Source organism: Acanthaster planci, linkage group LG14, assembly GCF_054643075.1.
Source record: "Acanthaster planci isolate LZ-2023a linkage group LG14, COTS_SCS, whole genome shotgun sequence".
Taxonomy (NCBI): domain Eukaryota; kingdom Metazoa; phylum Echinodermata; class Asteroidea; order Valvatida; family Acanthasteridae; genus Acanthaster; species Acanthaster planci.
Window position 1 is genome coordinate 1,863,615 of NC_141790.1, and position 18,411 is coordinate 1,882,025.

General features: G+C 41.5%; 1 protein-coding gene across 1 annotated transcript in view; it reads left to right on the top strand.

Annotated features, from left to right (window-relative positions):
* Positions 1–18,411, top strand: part of LOC110986022 (uncharacterized) — a 98,235-nt gene that overhangs the window by 65,560 nt on the left and 14,264 nt on the right. The window contains exons 94-116 of the mRNA XM_087146044.1: positions 146–370; positions 882–970; positions 1,575–1,692; positions 2,238–2,428; positions 2,947–3,145; positions 3,778–3,884; positions 4,539–4,716; positions 5,624–6,328; positions 6,550–6,819; positions 7,267–7,539; positions 7,889–8,179; positions 8,267–8,370; positions 9,260–9,475; positions 10,134–10,308; positions 10,953–11,101; positions 11,239–11,355; positions 12,219–12,374; positions 12,974–13,268; positions 13,440–13,591; positions 13,907–14,085; positions 14,208–14,337; positions 14,700–14,910; positions 18,001–18,197. Coding sequence (XP_087002170.1) covers positions 146–370; positions 882–970; positions 1,575–1,692; positions 2,238–2,428; positions 2,947–3,145; positions 3,778–3,884; positions 4,539–4,716; positions 5,624–6,328; positions 6,550–6,819; positions 7,267–7,539; positions 7,889–8,179; positions 8,267–8,370; positions 9,260–9,475; positions 10,134–10,308; positions 10,953–11,101; positions 11,239–11,355; positions 12,219–12,374; positions 12,974–13,268; positions 13,440–13,591; positions 13,907–14,085; positions 14,208–14,337; positions 14,700–14,910; positions 18,001–18,197 — 4,727 coding nt within the window. The remainder of the gene's footprint in view (positions 1–145; positions 371–881; positions 971–1,574; positions 1,693–2,237; positions 2,429–2,946; positions 3,146–3,777; positions 3,885–4,538; positions 4,717–5,623; positions 6,329–6,549; positions 6,820–7,266; positions 7,540–7,888; positions 8,180–8,266; positions 8,371–9,259; positions 9,476–10,133; positions 10,309–10,952; positions 11,102–11,238; positions 11,356–12,218; positions 12,375–12,973; positions 13,269–13,439; positions 13,592–13,906; positions 14,086–14,207; positions 14,338–14,699; positions 14,911–18,000; positions 18,198–18,411) is intronic.

The window sequence follows — 18,411 nt, forward strand, 5'->3', positions numbered from 1 at the left end:
AATCAAAATTTTGCCTGATGCTCTAAGTTTCCTCAGTCATATGGAAATTACTGTTTAATCAAATTAACTTATATAAATAAAGATACATTTTGAAAAAAACGGATGTTTTTCCTGCTATTTTGTGCTTTTAAACAATTCTGTCAAGACTCGGAAGATGTCCATCCCTTCACCTCCCTGGGCTCCAAGAGCAGCGGTGTCTTGTCTAACCTAAATCTCCAGCTCACAGACCCTTCCACCTGCAGCGAAGAGGGATTCATTGAGGGATGCCGGCCAGTCTACTACGTGTGCGTCAAGAGTGAGAATGGAGCGGGGGCTTTCAGTGATGTCATCTGCTCCTCACCAATCAAGGTGGTGGATGAAGATCAGACAGGTGGGCAGGGGCATATATCTGTTTCGGATATTGGGGACATGGGGGAAGTTGGGGGATGACTTTAATTGCCTGGCCATCAAAATTCGAAAAATGGTGAGGGGCAACACCATATACAATGTATCGGAAGCGATGTCCAAGATAAAGATATGCATCTGTAATGTGGGTCAAATTCAAGCAGAGCCTCACATTCAGTTTTAAATGCAAACATTTTAGTTGTCACGAAATCATAAAATTCTTCACAATGCGCTTTTGTGTTTTTCTCATCACAAAAAACCCGCGGAATGTATACCCCTATCCCCCCGGGATTTACGCCCATGCAGGTGGGTCATCTTCCTTGTGAACAAATTTCGCCAATGTTGATAGTCATTTGCGCCTTACGTTTGCGCATTGGTTTCGATGCTTCTTGCTTAAAGAAATTTTCGGAAAACCTTTTTAAAGATTGCAAAAATATCGAGGATTTGGCTGTAATATGTGGAGTTGAATACAAGCTACTTTGCTTCGTTTGGCATAGGCTATGTAAATGATGGTTCGAGCTTCCTACAGGATACAGACGCGCAGCAAGAAAGAACTACAGTCACCATCATGTTCGCTGACTTTGAGGTGAGACTTTTTGAATATTTTTTCACTGCGGTTTCAGTTGTTTTTAAAGGCTTTGAAAGTTTGACAATGGTATTTTCCGTAAGTCGTCGTCTGGTACTTTTTCATGTGCTCAAATTCTGTGTGCGTGTCTGATTCTTATGCAACACTTCTCAATTATAGATTTCATCCCAATTTCATACTACTAAAAATTATCATTTCATGTTGCTGTATGGATACAGTACCATGGTGCAAGTGAAGCCCTAAACAGCTGTAACAAGTTTAATAGAATCACTTCTAAAATAGGGCGCATACTGGCCAGAAAGGTTTGTAACAGGGAGTGGTTGGGGAATATTGTAAATATTGTTAAACTCATAAAGCCATTAGGATAACCAGACATGTGGTTGCTGTTTTAGGGAACTTCAATTACAGGTTTATTGAACGGTTTGGGGGCAACGATATTAAACTCTGATTCAGAACAGAATATGATAGACAATGCTTGACAATGCTTTGTTTTGTTTTTAGTAGGTCTGCAGCTTCGTCTTCAATATGAATCACTCAAAATTAATAGGATTATACGTATATGACAGTAGAAAGAGCATTTTAACCTTACTTTCTTGAAACACAGAGTCAGTTGCATGGCATTTCACGCTACGAATGGGCCGTGGGAACGACTCCTGGGGGTGAGGAGATACAGCCGATGACATCTGATGGCATAGTGCCAGGCATTGACGCAGGCGTGCAAGGTATGATTTCCAAAGCAATTAAAATACTTAAGCAATTCTGTATTTCAAGATGCATAATTACATGTATACATCTGTCATTACAAGATGTCGAAATATTGTCATGGTCTCGGGTAAAATATTTACTTCCGTAAAGATACCTTCCTGTGGAATTTACTGGTCGATGTTCGCATTTCAGGTGCAAATAGATATAGTTAATAGCCCTACATCTATTCTTTTACAGTCCTGGTTTGGAAGAGACCCACAAGGGCTAAGTGAAATGATATCGCAACGTGTATCTGCAGGTTTTTAAAATTGAGCCTCCTTCCGTGAGTGTTTTGATGCTCGCAAATTTAACGAAAAATGGCGAATTTGAGCCTGGAATAAATCTGCAACTTGTTTTTTGTAAATATTTCTTTTGTCCAGTAGATGTTTCGTGTAATAATTTTTGTATATTTTTCTACTCAGACTTTGAACCCAAATATGCTTTTGTCCTGATTTGCTGTATGTAGAACCAGGTTTGTGAGAAGCACCATCGTTTTCTGCAAGACTTTTGATTTCTTTTCCAGGATTAGCAGGCAGTGGCAAGGCCCAGTCACCTCTGCCTCTCCAGCATGGTGAAACTTACTACAGCACACTGCGAGCCATTACAAACGGAGACAACGTCTTGGAGTCCACGTCCAGTGGCTTCACGGTGGACATTACTCCACCAGAGATTGTGATCACTGATCTTGGAGAGTACGATACACGTGTTGATCTGGTAAGCGGAGTACCCTGCCGCCTTTTGCTTGGGGCAAGTGGGCCAGAAAAAAATTCTTGTTGTGAGAGTTAAGCGTTTGTTGAAACAGTCCAGCTCTTCGTATATTTCTTTGCTTAGTCCGTGAAAAAAGATCAAAAAAGTTAATCGAAAGACCTTTCCAATATAATAAACAACTATTCAACACTGTTGGAAGTGTTTCAGTTTCAAGTTTATATTACGATTTTGCACTCTGCATTTCATTGAGAAATACCACGTTATCGTCCTCTGTGAGTACTCTGTTACTGAATCACGCTAGATACAACTGCGTGGTTTTACATCAACTTTTTATCATCAACACGTGTTCAAACGTGTGCTTCTCAACTATGCAACTGTGGGTTTTCGATAGAACGATGAGCACGAAATGGTGTGCAATATGAGATTGCATTGTACAATCACCATCAATTTTCTTTTGTGTTTTTGACAAAATGGTAAAGACTCTGTGCTGCCCTATTATGCTTTCCTTGGTGTTCTATTTACAGAGCCTAGGTGGTGGAGTTAATCTGTTCCAGTCAAACACAGACTCCATTGATGCCATGTGGGATATTAAGGAAGAAGAGAGTGATTTCATTGCAACATACTTCTCTATGGGGCAGTACCCAGGGAGTGCTGATGTCTTCCCTGTGACATCAACGAATAGATCTTACATTCCATCCACACTGATCAGTCCTGCTAAAATAGGTAAAGCTTGCAGTAGCTTTGGTCCTGTTGAGCTCTCATAGTAATAGAAGGATGGCAGGTTGCTGGCCAGGCCTGTCTTCTTGTCGTTAGCTGAAGTGTCTAGAGAGGGAGCTATTATGGCCAGTTTGCTCCCTGTTTCCCAGACGTCCTGCCTTGTTATGAGCTGGCTCATGACTGACCTACAGTTTCCCCATTTCCTGTAGTTGTCCTTAGGGTTTCTTTACTAGCTTATGGCAAACACTGCTTGGTTTGCTCTTCGTTTTCCTCTTGATGTAAATTGGATGGCGTGCTTGCTCCTTTATTTCTTTCGTCCTGGTGGATGATTGCTTGGCTAACTGACTGGCTCCCCTCCCTTTGTTTTCCCGTCTGTTCCGGCTGGATGGCTAGATGGTTTTGTTTGACTGTCTTGTTACTGTTTCTCTTTTATTTGCTGGATATTTAGTTTCCAACTTCAGTGTGGATTTGGTTAGTGAAAATGTTAAAAAGACCAGCTTCAACATATTCTATTTTAATAGTACGCTGATAAATTCATATATTTCGATGATTTATGCATTCTTATTTTTCAATGTTCAGAAGCAATGGTTCATCAACTTTATCTTCCGCTCTAATTTGAAAAGTTTTGTGGTATCCAGGATTCCCTAACATCTTAAGTGTGCAGGCAGTCAACAGTGTGGGACTGAGGAAGACTGTACATGCTACCAGTATGATTGTAGACAACACCCCACCTAGTGTTGGTCAGGTGAGGTTTTAATACGCCAGTTTCCATATGCTAGTACAAATTACGGATATCACGTCGCAACGTTTGTCTTCTGGAAGATGACCACTGTTGATCTCTGTCACCGAATCCCAACCATGACCATCAACAGTCGTAGATTGTTTATCTTCAATTTGCAAAATAAATATGAAAGGTATTCAAATCTGTTTTCACATGAAATCAGAAATGTGTGCATTATGGAGCAGAGAAAGAAAACGTGATATTTTCCACTGCCCAATCTTCCAAAACACTTTTAAGGAATCTGCTTGTTCTAGGGCTCAATATCATAGATTTGAGCTGTTGAGCTGAAAGTGTTCAAGTGACATTAAATTGGATGTGCATTGGAATTTAGGGGCTACATGGTAGGTTTTCCCCTAAAAATGGCCTATATAATTGCAACTGTATTCTAATTGTGGTCCATGAATCGCTAAATCCAAAATCAGACACCTGTTCATTTCTGTTCCAATTAAGCAAAACCCAGATAAGAACCAGTCACAGCACATACATTGTGTAATATTTTGGCTGGTAACTGTTTTTTTTCCAGATGTAGAGCCCATATTTTGTGCATAACCTCTTTTTTAAACTGGGCCTTGATTTCAATGTGTGAGTACTGTATTTGTTCCTGCTTGCTGTCACTAGGTCCAGTGTCCTGCCTTCATCCACGCTAATGGTGCCATTTTGTGTAGCTGGACTGATTTTCTAGACGCCGAGTCCGCAATTGATCACTTTAGGTTTCTTGTTGGGACAACCAGGGGTGTAGGAGATATGCATGAATCTCAGGTTCTTCCTGGCTACTACATGCACTACAGTGTCAAAGGTTTGTGACCACAATATATGTTTTCAGTTCGATTTATCCATTTGGAGCTGTAGTGGATCCAGAACCAAAATGAGGGGCAACTTCTTTTGGGACCAAAATTTTAAAAATATTTTCTTGTAATCTTCTTTGGCCTTTTTGCTGAAGAGGAGGCTACATTTTGGGGTTCTTGTAAAGCTTTTGGGGAAAACATAAAGCCAAAAACTTGCCCTTCTCACAGTTAAGTTGTCTTCCTACTGTGATGGGCCCGTGGACTTGGGCACGATTCAAGTGCTATAAATACAACCCTTACTCAATCCCACTCAATGCAAATAGTGTTTGAACAAGTATTCTTGGAACTTTGTTCATAATTTCATATGTTTTTGACTAATGAGTCGGAATTCTGAGAACATTTTTTAGATTAATCTTTTTTTAACTAATAGTGACAGGGCTGAGGGATAACTTCGTTTTCATTCATTTCTCATGGTTTGGCCAACCTAAATGATAGGATCATCAGGATGTTTTCGAGTGTACAGTTAAACAAGTATTTTGTGCCCCTTCAGTTTTCCCCTTATAATGCTTTTTATACTAATATCTAAGATTGGGGATTGGTAACCTACTTTATTAACCTTGTCCATTGTTTGAGGCTCAAGACTTAAGAACAAACCCCTCAATGCAGTGGTTATAACAAGGGCCTCACCTGATTGTCCCGAAGCGTAACCCGGATTTGCTTCAGGAAAGGGGTTTCTATGTCCTTCGGATTGCACACATTAATCGATACCTTTGTCCTTTCTGAAATATTGAACTTCATGTCTTTCGTGAAAATTAATAATCACCCATCAGACATAAAAATTGCCTATCAATTGTGAAACAGTTCATGTTAAACAAGTGTAATGGGATTATTGTAAATATGTAACTTAATACTTGACAGATCTAGATCTCATTCACAACAAAGTCTACTATGTCACCGTGGAGGCCTTCAATGCTGTCAATCAAAGCACTATGGCATTCTCTGCACCTATTGAGATTGATGATACTCCCCCGTTATATGGCCTGGTGGTAGAGCTGCCTGGAGTACACACCTCCAATATCAGTAATCCGGTGAGTATACCAGAATGGGACTGTACGAACGAGGAGAAATGCTTGCGCCTGGATGGCGAGTGTCTGGAATCACTCACTCAGCTGAGAATCCTGTGGCACCCGTTCACTGACGAAGAAACCCAGATCGCCAAGTACGAGGTTGCCTTAGGAACCACACCAGGGGGATCTCAGGTCAAATCCTTTTACGAGGTATCTAAGGATCAGACATCAGAACTCATCACCAACATCGACCTAAGTGATATCCGTAAGGTCTACGCCACAGTGAGGGGCTATAATGAAGCCGGTCTAACAAGCATTGCAGTGTCCAATGGCATTTACATCAGCCGGTTCAGTGCCGGCCTTCAACCACTCCGACCCTTCCAGGTCAAAGATGGCGTTTCTGACGGCAAACTTGATGACGTGGACTTCCAGACATCACTGCGTGAAATAAGTGCAGCGTGGGACTTCAGTGGAGACCCCTGTCCATTTGAGAAGTATGAGTGGGCCATATACAGAATTGACGGCCAGGAGATTCAGCCATTTGCAGATGTTTTAGGTAAATGATACAGACTTTGCAAAATTGTTTGCCTAAGACCATCCACACTTTAGCCAAAGTCTGGGTTATGATAAGCTGTTTTTAACTGCAGCTCCAATCACATGTTGGTAAGCCTCTCTTTGTATGGGCATTTCTTTTTGCTATCAAAACGTGTGAATACGGACCTGTTTCTCTTAATTTCATGTTCAATTTTAACATCTACACTTTCTACCGTGAAATAGAGCGAACTTCCGACACAAACACAGATGTTGAAATGACAGATGGTGAGACCTACTACACCATTGTACGGGCTACCAACGCCCTCGGCCTGGAGATCACAGTCAGATCCGATGGTATCACTGTGAAGCGAGACCCCTTGATACCTGGCCAGGTGTATGATGGCCTCCTGGTGGGATTTGATCTCACCTACCAGAAGGAGACGGATACCATATCAGCAAACTGGAGGGGGTTTGGACAGGGGATGATAGTGAAGGAAACTGTTCATCACACAGGTATGTGTGAAGTTAATCATATTGACAGATCCCTGCTAGGTTATAGAGACCTTCTCTTTTAAACGTGAAATGTGATGAACTTAGATTGACTGACATTTCGTCCAACAAGATGTAGATGTTTGATTCAGAATTATACATGTCTACAGTTGAAGTACAAGACTTGCATCGTTTCTCACATGTAGTGTCAATATATCTTTGGCACAAACTGATTAAAATAACCAAATGAAGTACTATACTTCTGTGGCCTTTCCAATAGAGTAAAAAGTAGCTTCAAAATATATTAAAAACCCTAATAGTCCCACTCCTATTTCAATATGATTTTACACACACCCAAGGAGGTTAGGGGTAATTACGGCTCAATTTATGAGATGTGATTCCGCACAGTAGCAGTATCTTCCTCTATGGAGCATGTGCAAGTTCACATGAATCTGATCGCCTTCCATCCAGGAAATGCTGAAGTTACCAAAGACCACCTCACAGAGCAAGCTGTTGACTACTACGAGGCTGCAGTCGGCACCGACCGGCGCTACCCTAAGACCAGAGACAATGTGGTGCCCTTCACCTTCGTCGGCTTGAACACATCAGTCACTTTCACTAACCTGGACCTAACAGCACAAGCCTCAACTTATTATGTGACGGTAAGAGCACACAGCGCCAGCTTTTCCACGGCTGAGGTGACATCAACAGGGATCAATGTTGGTATTGACAGCAAAGTACATGGTGGGTCACTTCATCTTTCCGTTACAAATGTGTCTCTTTTCCAGTTGTATTTTCAAGTCTTGAAATAGCTCTTTGAAAAAATATAATTACTTTATTTTTTTCAAGTTAAATTTCTCTAAGGTTCTCGTTTCGATATTATCAAATTGGAAATTGTATTCACTGTTTAATTCTTGTTGCATTTCTTACAGGTATTTTTATAGAAATAGTTACAGTTTCAATATCTCAACTTGACTTAGCTTCAATTTGTCTTAATCTCGGAGATCTGTGGTGCTTATTAAAAATATTTCAGGTAATTATACCTACAGAGGCAATAATTATTTTCTTGATTATATTTTCCAATTATATTTAGGAACTGAAGTAGAAGTATCAAAATTCGTGAACTCTGTCTCGGAGGTTGGGCTTAAGTGGGCTAAATTTGAGTCCACGTTCCCCATTCTCTTGTACAACGTCGGCCTGGGCGAACCTTCCCCATTCTCAATCCCACCTGAAGACATGGACTGCCTGGATATGTTGTTGGGTACCAAGGAGGCTCTGGCAACGTTTGACGTGAGACAGATGCACTTTGTCGGCAAAGACACCTATGTGGAGGTCCGAGGCCTGAATCTGACGCAGGGAAGCTCCTATTATACAACTGTTGTGGGTGAGTGAAGCATATTCCTCCCAGTGTTTGAGCTAGGGTGCATTTGACTGAACAAAACGATCGTTTGGTTTCTTCTTCTCCCTCCAGGAATGAACGAAGGGGGACAGTGTAACTCCTCTACCAGTTATTTCTCTGTTGATGTCACGCCTCCAGTCGAGGGTCGACTGCGAGTCGGACCTTTCTATGACATGGTTAGTGTTGCCAGGAAGACAGTGTATGCACCTTTCCCGTTACTAGTAGTGCTTCTGTTGATCCAATACTGGATGTTCATCTATCAAGCTTTGGCTGTAATACCACACACGGATGCTTGATTAAAGACAAAATGGCAGTACATCCACTTCCACTTTTTACCCTAAATTTCCAATGGTACCTTTCAGAAAGGGACACAGAATCTCTTGGTGAGAGTTGTTTACAACAGACAACACGAAACAACACAATCTACTACATAGAGGGTTGATAGAGCTCAGTGTTAGAGTGCAGGTCAGAGCAGTTTTCTGGAAATTTAAGCAGTAAAACCTGTACTAAAATCTTTACTTTTCAGTCATTTTTGATATAAAAATTAAGAATGGTTTGAGTGTGGGATCAAACATTTTTGAACAGATTAATTGGGATGCACACAGAAATTGACAAAAAACCCACCACAGTTGAGGTCAGAAGAAAGGGAACAAGAGGGGGAGGGGGTGCCAGCGGCTCACCCCTCCCTATCAACTACTGTGGTTTCATGGGTATCTGATCAGCATGGGACAGTTACGGGTGGCAGCGAATGAAGGCAATATTGTCTTTCTACGGTAGCCAAGGTTCGGTTCTAAGCCTTGGCCATTAGGTGAGGTGAGTTGTTCATTCACTCCTGAGGTAGGAGAGTTTTTCCAAGGTTCTCTTTCCCCGTCCTTCCGTTAAAATCAACACTTTGGATGTCTGCTGTTGTCAGCATGGGTTGCTTGACAGCTGCCTGAGTTGCCTTTAGGCCGTGGGTGCCTTTTGCTCGGCAATGTTGTGGCCCTCTCCTTCGTAACTCAGCCATGTGATTGCAAATATGACTCTGTAAACCTGTTGACTTCAAACTAATTTCATGATCTGCAGCCAGTGGCGTACACCCACAGCACCGAATCAGTGTTGGTGGTTTGGGAAGATTACAGGGATGATGAAAGTGGAATCAAATCTTTCAACCTCCGCCTTGTGCAAGCTGCATCTTGTGACGTCAGGGATGAAATCAACCTGACACCAGTACCTGGCCAGGACTGGCTAGTACTCGGCCCTAACATCAGTGATTTTACATTTGTGGACCTGAACCTACAGGTGTGTAGAGTCTCATTGCTTGTTGTTTTTGTGTTACACATGTAAAAACACAGATTTTAGTTGGTTCTTAAATAAATCAAGTCGTTAACACATTATAACACTGATCCTGTTGTCCCCGCCCAAGTGGGCGGTTAAAACACTTCTTCATCTTCAGTATGCCACGTACACTGCATATCCTAGTCACACAATCAACTTGCAACCATATCAAATTACTCCATCAACTGCATTTTTTTCAAAATAACCTCTTTTGAAGGAACCTGTGAAACAGAGATTGGGATGAGATAATGAGCCTCTGCTGTTGGTATTTGCACCCTTCTAAACACGCATTTAGATCCAATGTAATGTATTACTACGGTGAAAGTTCCGAGGGGCACCTAAAGATGTACACAGTTTTGTCAAGATGGGCATTGAAAGCAGCTGAAATGTGACTGGTCAAAGTTTAAGGGGGGCATTCCACCGATTTCCAACCTCACCTTTCGCATATAGTAAAGCCCTTATTTCCCTATCTGTATTATTTCTTGTATTACCAATTTTGACACAATACTTGCCGCTCGGTTTCCTCATTCAAGCACTTTTCTGTCCATCTTCATGTGCCCTGCCACGTCTTCCAGTTCCGTGCATTTTCTGTGTACATGTCCTACATTTTTTTGCCCAACAGAGAAACCAACCTTACTTTGTTCAGTTGTCAGCGGTTAACTACGCAGGAGACAACTTCCAATCCCAATTAGGACCCATCTTTGTCGACTCGTCAGAACCCACAGCCGGACTGGTAGTTGATGGAACTGACTTCCAGATGGACGTAACTGACAGTGCAGACAGAAACCAAGTTACTGGTTAGTTAATATTGTGCATATGTGATCCATTAGAGCTTGCTGCCCATTGATCTTAGCTTATTAATCTTAGCCATGGCACAGTTTCATCGTGCATAAAAGAAAGAGCTTTTTTGCTTGGCTCAGGCGCAGATCAGGGGAGGAAGGGAGCAAGACACACTTTAAAGAGATTTTAAAAATAGATCAACAGAAAAACAATAATGATGACATCCTGTAAGTTAGTGACAATTAGTGGGATCTACCCCTATAGTATCAGCATCTAGTGGAAAGGACGACGAATATAGAACTCAATTTGCACCCTAAAATTTTTATCGCGTGTGAACTAGGCCCACACGGTCATGAGAGGTTAAAAACCCAGGTTTGTAAGGAGGCTTCTTAGGTCCATTACACAGCTACAAAGTCTTCTATCCTTTGTTTTATTTCTTCACTTTCTTGACCGTCCTAATACCAATCTTTCTAAAACCTAGCAAGCACGTGAAAAACTCCATTGTACATTTTTTCAGGAAATGCATACATTTAAGCGGACGTTTAAGCCCGATTTAGGGTTATCGATAACCTTGAATTCTCCTTACAATAATTGACAAATGGAAAATTATGAAGTATAAAATTCATCATTACGATTCGCATATTTTTCTTCTGTACATCAGGCACAATCCTTCACTTGTCCAACCCAGTGGGTCCACCCTGTCCACTGAGAGATGTTCCCTTCACTGATCCACAATGGTCAGCGATGGACTTCAAGGGACTGTGGAATATGAAACAAGACGAATGGGACTTGGAGTACCAGACACAACAGGTGCACTGAATTAATTTAATCTGGATATTGGTAGCTCTTTATTCATTCAGTTCGGTGTAAAACCTTTAAAAATGTTAAATCTTAAATCTGTATAAAATCGTATCCCTCATTTCCATATGTTGCTTTTGAATGTCCAGGTGTTTACATCCGACGAGAGTGGGACACTGAAAATGGAGCGGGACACAAGGGGACGGCGTATGCTGTCTGGTGCCTACATCATCAATGCACAGATTGTCAGGAGTTCAGAATATGAGGTCAGTATGACTACCGGTATAATGAGTTTTGCGAGTTAACTTTGAAAAAAAATCAGGTACACTGAGTTATTTGTACATCAACATAATTTCTATTCCCCAGACTGTGCCCCCTGATACAGGACAAGCTGTTGCACAGGACCCGTGTCTCAGGAGAGTACTGGTTCTTTTGTACCCTTCTTATCCGTTGAAAAACAGTGTATTATTGCCATATGTGCTTTATGTAACTAAGCGAAAGATTGCCCCAAGTCACGAGATACAGTGTCGCTAGAGTGGAGAATTCAAATTATTTTGTTCACGCTAGGTTTAAAAACGCAGTGTTCCATATTTTATTAAGATTTAACTCGGAAAGTCTTGCAAGATAAAGCTTATAAACAAATCACTGTAAATGTTGACAGCGTGGCTTTCAACCCTCACCCTTCCAGTATACTCTTCTGCGTAACAAATGACAGTAGATGTTTAAGAGGTTTCCACCTAATCCTTCAGCACTTTGATTCAATACATCTTTCATTTTTCACCGTCATGGCTTTATTCCAGACACTTTCCTTCTTGTGGTGCTAGGGTCGCTAACAATGAATATGGACAAGTAAGCCTATACGGGTGTATACATCCTGTAACAGCAAGCATACGGGCCACACCTGACACTGAGATTGTCGTTAATTACTTCTCTTTCCTTACAATGGCAAACAGGAGGTAGAACTTTTTAAGTACTGTTGAGAAAAACGTAAAAACTGCATGGGCTTTTCAAGCAACAACTGATTCACCAGTTGGAATGACTAGGGACTCATGAGTTGGGAGTTTAAGTACTGTCTGCCAGTGGAACACAAAAAAATCTTAAGATGGCTTCTTTCGTTACTCAAATACAGTTTGATCTGAAGGCAGCACTACCTGACCTGCACAGCGTGACCAGTATTCTTTTCTGGGATGGCCCAGATAGAACAATCGGGGAATTTGACTTTGGTGGACGGGAGAACTGGCGAGAAGGAATCTGTCAGTGTTGCTATCAACAACCCTTTAATCAGGTAAGTCTTGAAGCTGTTGAGAAAGTTATTTTTTTAAGAAACTTTATCAGAGTATTTATTCATGGTATTACAAAGTTTAGCTGGCGAAAAAAACTCATTTTAAAATGTCAGAACAGAAATTGTTAATGTTTTGTACAACGTACTATGAGGAAGGGGAGGAGAATACATTTGCAGCTCCTACACCGTGTAATGTTCAAAATCCTTTTTAACTGACTGTTTAAAATCTATAGATTTCGTTCTCAAAAGTCTTTTGATAAAGTACCATCAACAAGGAATGTTATATAGTTCTGAGTGGTATACACTGCTTCTGGCTGAGATTCAAGGGAATTGAAGCGCATGTCTTATGAGCGAAGATATGAACTTCGTGTCTTTCGATCAAACTTGGAAAGGACTCTTATGATTAGGGCGGTTGATATTTTTATAGAGATGGCTGACACCGTTAAGATAATGCCTCTCACTACAAGAGATAATCATAATCACTACTCGTTTAAAACATGTAATGCATATTTTGGCTGTTTGAATATCAACTTCACACAGCGATCAGAAGGTCAACTACATACACTTATTGCACCGTAACCTGCATATTGTTTGGTATACAGTCCTTGTGTCCTCAATGTGACTGTGAGGATTTCTTGGGGATACCCGATTCCTTTGATGACAACTCGACGCATGTCAACACCACCGCTCTGCCCTCATTAAGAACAACCAGTGACTTCGTGGCCACAGAGACAACGGAAGAGACCGACTCAAGCAATGGAAATGGTGTTCCAATGACAACCAGGAACCCGAAACCCTGGACAGTCCGCAAACTAGACGCAGACGGAGACAGTGTGTCTGACGATGAGAGCGGGCGATGGATCTCACAAAGAGCCTGTGGCTTTCAACTCTATCCAAGTAAGATGCTATAATCGGCGCATTACTTATCTTACAACATAACTGATATATATTAGTTATTGGCTCTGTCCAAATCCATGTGAGTTTATTGTCTTCTTCGAAAGGTTTAAATTTCACCAAGTTAGAGCGCATGGGTTTTTCAAGTCGATGTGAATGTGACTTCATTCATAGATGGCGGTGCATCTCAAGCTGTACTGTGGTGTCGTTACTTTGAGGATGGCTGGCCGATGATCTCAGAGCCTGTAGATCTAGACTTTGATCCATCAGTGGAGGAGCGCCATTACTCGGTTCACTTCAAAGTCATGCCGTTTGATGCACAAGAGGTGTGTTTTCGTCATTGACTTGGATTTGTCATTGATAAAACTCTTATTTTGAGGGATTGTGACAAATTGTATTTCACAATTACGTGGAGATATATCACCTCTCCAAGAGATTCTTTGTCTTGATTCACGTTAGTGCATTAGGTGGTGTTCATTTTTGTGTTCGCTATGATGCATTCCAAATGAACTTTGCCATAAGTAGCCTCTTCCTCAAAGCAAGGCAAATAAAATACCGTATGGATCAAGTTCAACATCCCCATTGCCAGTTATTCAGACCATATCTATCAACAAAACTGTCTCCGACACGTTCTGTTGCAGGACGAATGGTCCTTTGAAGTCTACGTTGATGGCAATCTACTCTCCTCACTTACTGGTGTACCAATCATGTCCTCATCAACGAAACTCATCCTTCATGTCTTCAATCAAGACAGCTACATTGCGGATCTGCAAGACCCCTTCAATCCACCGGCCGTCACAGCCGAACTCAAGAACCTGAGGTCTGTGAAACATTCTTGTTCGGTTTCTTCCATTGTTGTCATTATACCCAGAAATGTATCGTGCCTATTAGGACATAAATGCCCTACCATTCATTAGACACTCTAATTTCCTTCTGATTAAGGATGCCTCCTGAGCAGAGCAAGCTGTGTCGCTACGGGGCACCATTCAGGGCTGGCACCAGTCCCGTCTCCCGCTACTTTGCTGGTGTCGGTTCGGTAGCAGGAGCCACAGATATCGTACCGTTCAGGGAGGTAAGGCAGGCCACGAGCCGTAGATCAAATTAGCCTATTTCAGGTGTGCTTCTGTGTGCAGGCTCTTATTTTACCACATGGCCTGTGTTCGAAATGATTTCAAATTATTAGTGTAGGCCCTATCTGATGGATTATACATCCTGAAAAGCGAGATGAGATTACCACTGTCTTGAAACTCTCTGGAAGTTACCTGCTAGAGAATTGACAATGCCTTGTAAGCCACTTAGAATCTTTTAGAACTTGGAACTTCCAATATGGAACGCTCTATTGACTAATGACTGAGACTAGGCCGCCCAATTGGATATATTTGATTTATAGTTGGCCTATTTGGTTCTTTCTATTTTGGTTCGTTTTTTGTACAGATCGCAAGGCCCTGTGTTCCTTGCATCAACCCCTGTGATCGTTACCAGTGTGATCCCTCGTGTACCCTTGATGCTGTTCCCATCACATTCACTCTCACCAACCTGTCTCTGGCTAGACTGGATCTCTTGAATGAAACTCTAGAGAGTGATGGAAATGCAACGACACCATCTTCAGGAGACAACGAGGGATCACTCCCATTTTTTGTGACAGGTGAGAGAAATGTTATATCTCATAGAGAGATTGGATATGAAATAATTCTAACATAAAACAGAATAAAATGGTATTAAAATAAAACAATCTCTTATTATTTCATTATAACTATTATTGTACTACACTTAAATAGTGGCCTAATCCTAATGGGCTCTAAGGCGTTTTACAATATCAATAAAAACGACATTCGTATTAATACAATACACCAACAAATTAAGATAATGCACAAAAAGATGCGTTTACATTAAAACAGTAACAATTTCTTAAAATATTTGGTAAAAAAGATATGATATCAGAGATTTTTTTAACAGACCAACTGATTCCAACAACCTCACGCCGAGGGGGAGTGCGTTCCACAGAACTGGAGCCACCTGTCTGAAAGACATATTTCAAAAATCTTTTGTTTGAGTTCTTGAAACGGACAGGAGGTACTGATCAGCGGAGGGTAATGCCCGATATGGTCGATACTGTTGGAACATATAATTTGGTGTTTGTCCCTGAAGTGCTTTATACACAATCAACAAAATTTTACATTCTACCCTTTGGCAAATAGGTAACCAATGAAGTTGAGCTAAGATAGGTGTTATATGAAAACGTGTACTCGTCTCAGTAATTATTTTAGCTGCAGTTTTTTGGAGTGGCTGAAGCTGATTCATAAGTTCACCCCTTGTGCCATAGAAAAGAGCATTTTGCATAATCAAGCTAACAGTGGCTTGAGCAAGGGCCCTGCATGCATCATCACTAGGAAAACTCCGTATTCTACTAATGTTACATAGCTAATAATAACATATCCAGGATATGTTACTAACATGCTTTTGCAAATCCAAGTTCCTATCAAATAGGACGCCAAGGTTCCTGACTTTATCCAAGGGATAAACAGTTTCACTGAGCGGGGGGGGGTTACGTTTAAGGTAGTGGGGTGCCTCCCGAATGGGCAACGACATGCACAAAAAAGATGGTCAAACAACAAACAAAAATGCCCAGTTCGAGACTAGAGGCAGCTCTCCGGAGGGCCCTACTGGGACTCTTAATTTAATGTAATGCGGAGATTTCTCCTCCCTGCCGTTAGGTCCAGGGCTAAGGTAAGAATCCCAAGTGTTTGGGGACCAGGAACCACGAAGAGGGAATTAGCTCTGGTCGCCAATTTATTGTACGCCAGACCCGTGGCCGACTAAAGACGATTGAAAATAAATTGATCAAACTGAGCGGTCCATGTGACGCATCCCACGGCCAAGGACTCTATTCAGTGCAGTGGCGTCCATTCACTCAGGTCGTTTTTCCACGGACGAAAAGTCCGTCCAGCTCCGATGTACAGCAGTTTAGCGATCAGAATATTCAGCCACCCAGCCGTATATTTCGCATACAAAATGTACCGGGCCATCGCGTCAGTTTAGTCACATGGGCTGTTCCAGTACTGTTTCAGTACTTTCCTGATATAATTAATATTCAGTAAATCACGAGATAATAAATAAAACAAATAATATCCCAGGTTTCGAATGCATTGATATTTACGGGTCTCTGGCACCACAAGTAGGGTTACGTGACCTAAAAGGAAGTCGCCAAGGGGCTCTCAGACTGGAACGGCACTGTAAAAACTTTTTCCTAAGAAACGCGTACGTGCGATTGCGTTCCAAAGCTAAACTTGCCTCCAGTCGCCCAAAAGCCCATCTTCCACAGTAACAATTAAAGAGTTGCAAGGTACCTATGGTAAACTAGGCCCAGGGATGAGTGGGAAAAAACAAAAAGTTCAACTTAGAGTGTGAACAAGTCAATTAAATTGCATGTGAAATCGCAAAGCACGGCAGAGTAGTGGTCATATAAAAGCAAGGGGTACTGGGGCTGGAGCAAAGCCCACAAGTGGCCACAAACCCAGCACAAAACACCCAAACCAATGCTACTTAACTGTAAAGTAAGTCAACATAAATTCCGGACCTCCAACTTGCTCTTTGCGCCTCACATTTATAGCATTGCCCTACCGCGCTTTAATAACTTTTACACAAAAGGAAAGAATTCTCATGTGGATGAAAGAACAGAAAAGAAAGTATGCAAGGGCCAGAACTAACAAAAGCAATGTGTGTGAGTATGTGTAAATACAAAACACCGTCAAAGGGTACTGTTACAGCCTGAAAGTTATCGATATGACCATAGAGGAAGGACACGTACAAAAGGGGTCGCCACTCTCTGGCACTTTAAAGGATTCAGTGATCGTCACCGCCGCCAAGTCAGAAGACTAATAGATGGTTTTCACATTAGCGCTGTCTGCGCAAATCTGCATCGAAACCGAGGCTCTGTTACGTTAGTTCGCGGTAAATTGCCATTATTTTTTGTTTTGATTTCACGTGTCGATTCAACCTGAAAATGTGCAGCCTGAAAAGTCTGAATTTAACATACCTGTGTGTATTTTGTGTCTTGACTCCTTACTTTCAGTCGTCTGATCGAATTAATATTTGAAGCTGACGTTTTCAAACGCGGAAGTGCGCAGATCGACGCTAAAAGCGTCGTATTGGGTGGGATCCCTCTATAGAAAACATTCCTAAAATTCCCGACTACTACCTGCATCTTACCGGACAAGTGAGGCTAGTAATGAAACTCGACAATAGTCACATCATCCCAAGAGGAATACAAGACCCAACGCGTGCATTCAATTTACAAGCCTAAAGGAATGGTCTTGTGCAATTGTGCCTGGTATTGTGAGAGGTCTTGAGATGATCCTCTTCAGTACAAGGAAGGGATTGATTGAAAATAGTTCGTTCACCACAAAGTACTGACAGCCAGCTGCAGGTACACCTATATATTACGCCTGTTTGTTACTCTCATAGCCGCGTGCATTCGAATCAGACAGAACATTATGTTGACTGGGCTGTATATCCTCATTCATTAATCTGGCAAAGTCGTCCAAACATCCGTGCTGTTTTCGGAGAATCTGAGACGGGTGGGGTATAAAAAACCGTTTCTGTTGAAATTCTTTTCAGGTGTTTGTTCTTAAATACTATGTCCTTCAAGTAAAAGAAAGTTGTTTTATGACTTATTTTTAACATTTTCAATCCTTGTTAATGTTTCCATTTGATGTTTCGGGGGCCCCCTGCACAGTGAAATCTTTCCTTGGAAATGGAAAATCGGTTTCAGCATCCTCCAATGGTTTCTACATTGACGACACCCGACCAGAACTAGATGTGTTCTTCTATGTAGACGTCAACGTCAACCAGTATGAACCGGCGTCCTTCCAGTCCTCGGAATCTACCATTAGTGTTCTCTGGAGCTTCGTAGATACAGAGAGCATGATCAAGGTTTGCCCATCTCTCTCTCTCTCCCCAGTTAATCAACATGCTGGTTGAATGTGATTTTATTGCACTCTAGAGAGAAATATGACATTCGCTGATTTTTTAAAACATTTCAACTCATTTCATTGCTTCAGTAGTTAGGACCAAATAGCAGTCTACTGACCTAGGAAAGCATCATTTTTAAATGCCATTTTATTTTATCAGTTTTTAAAATCCCAAT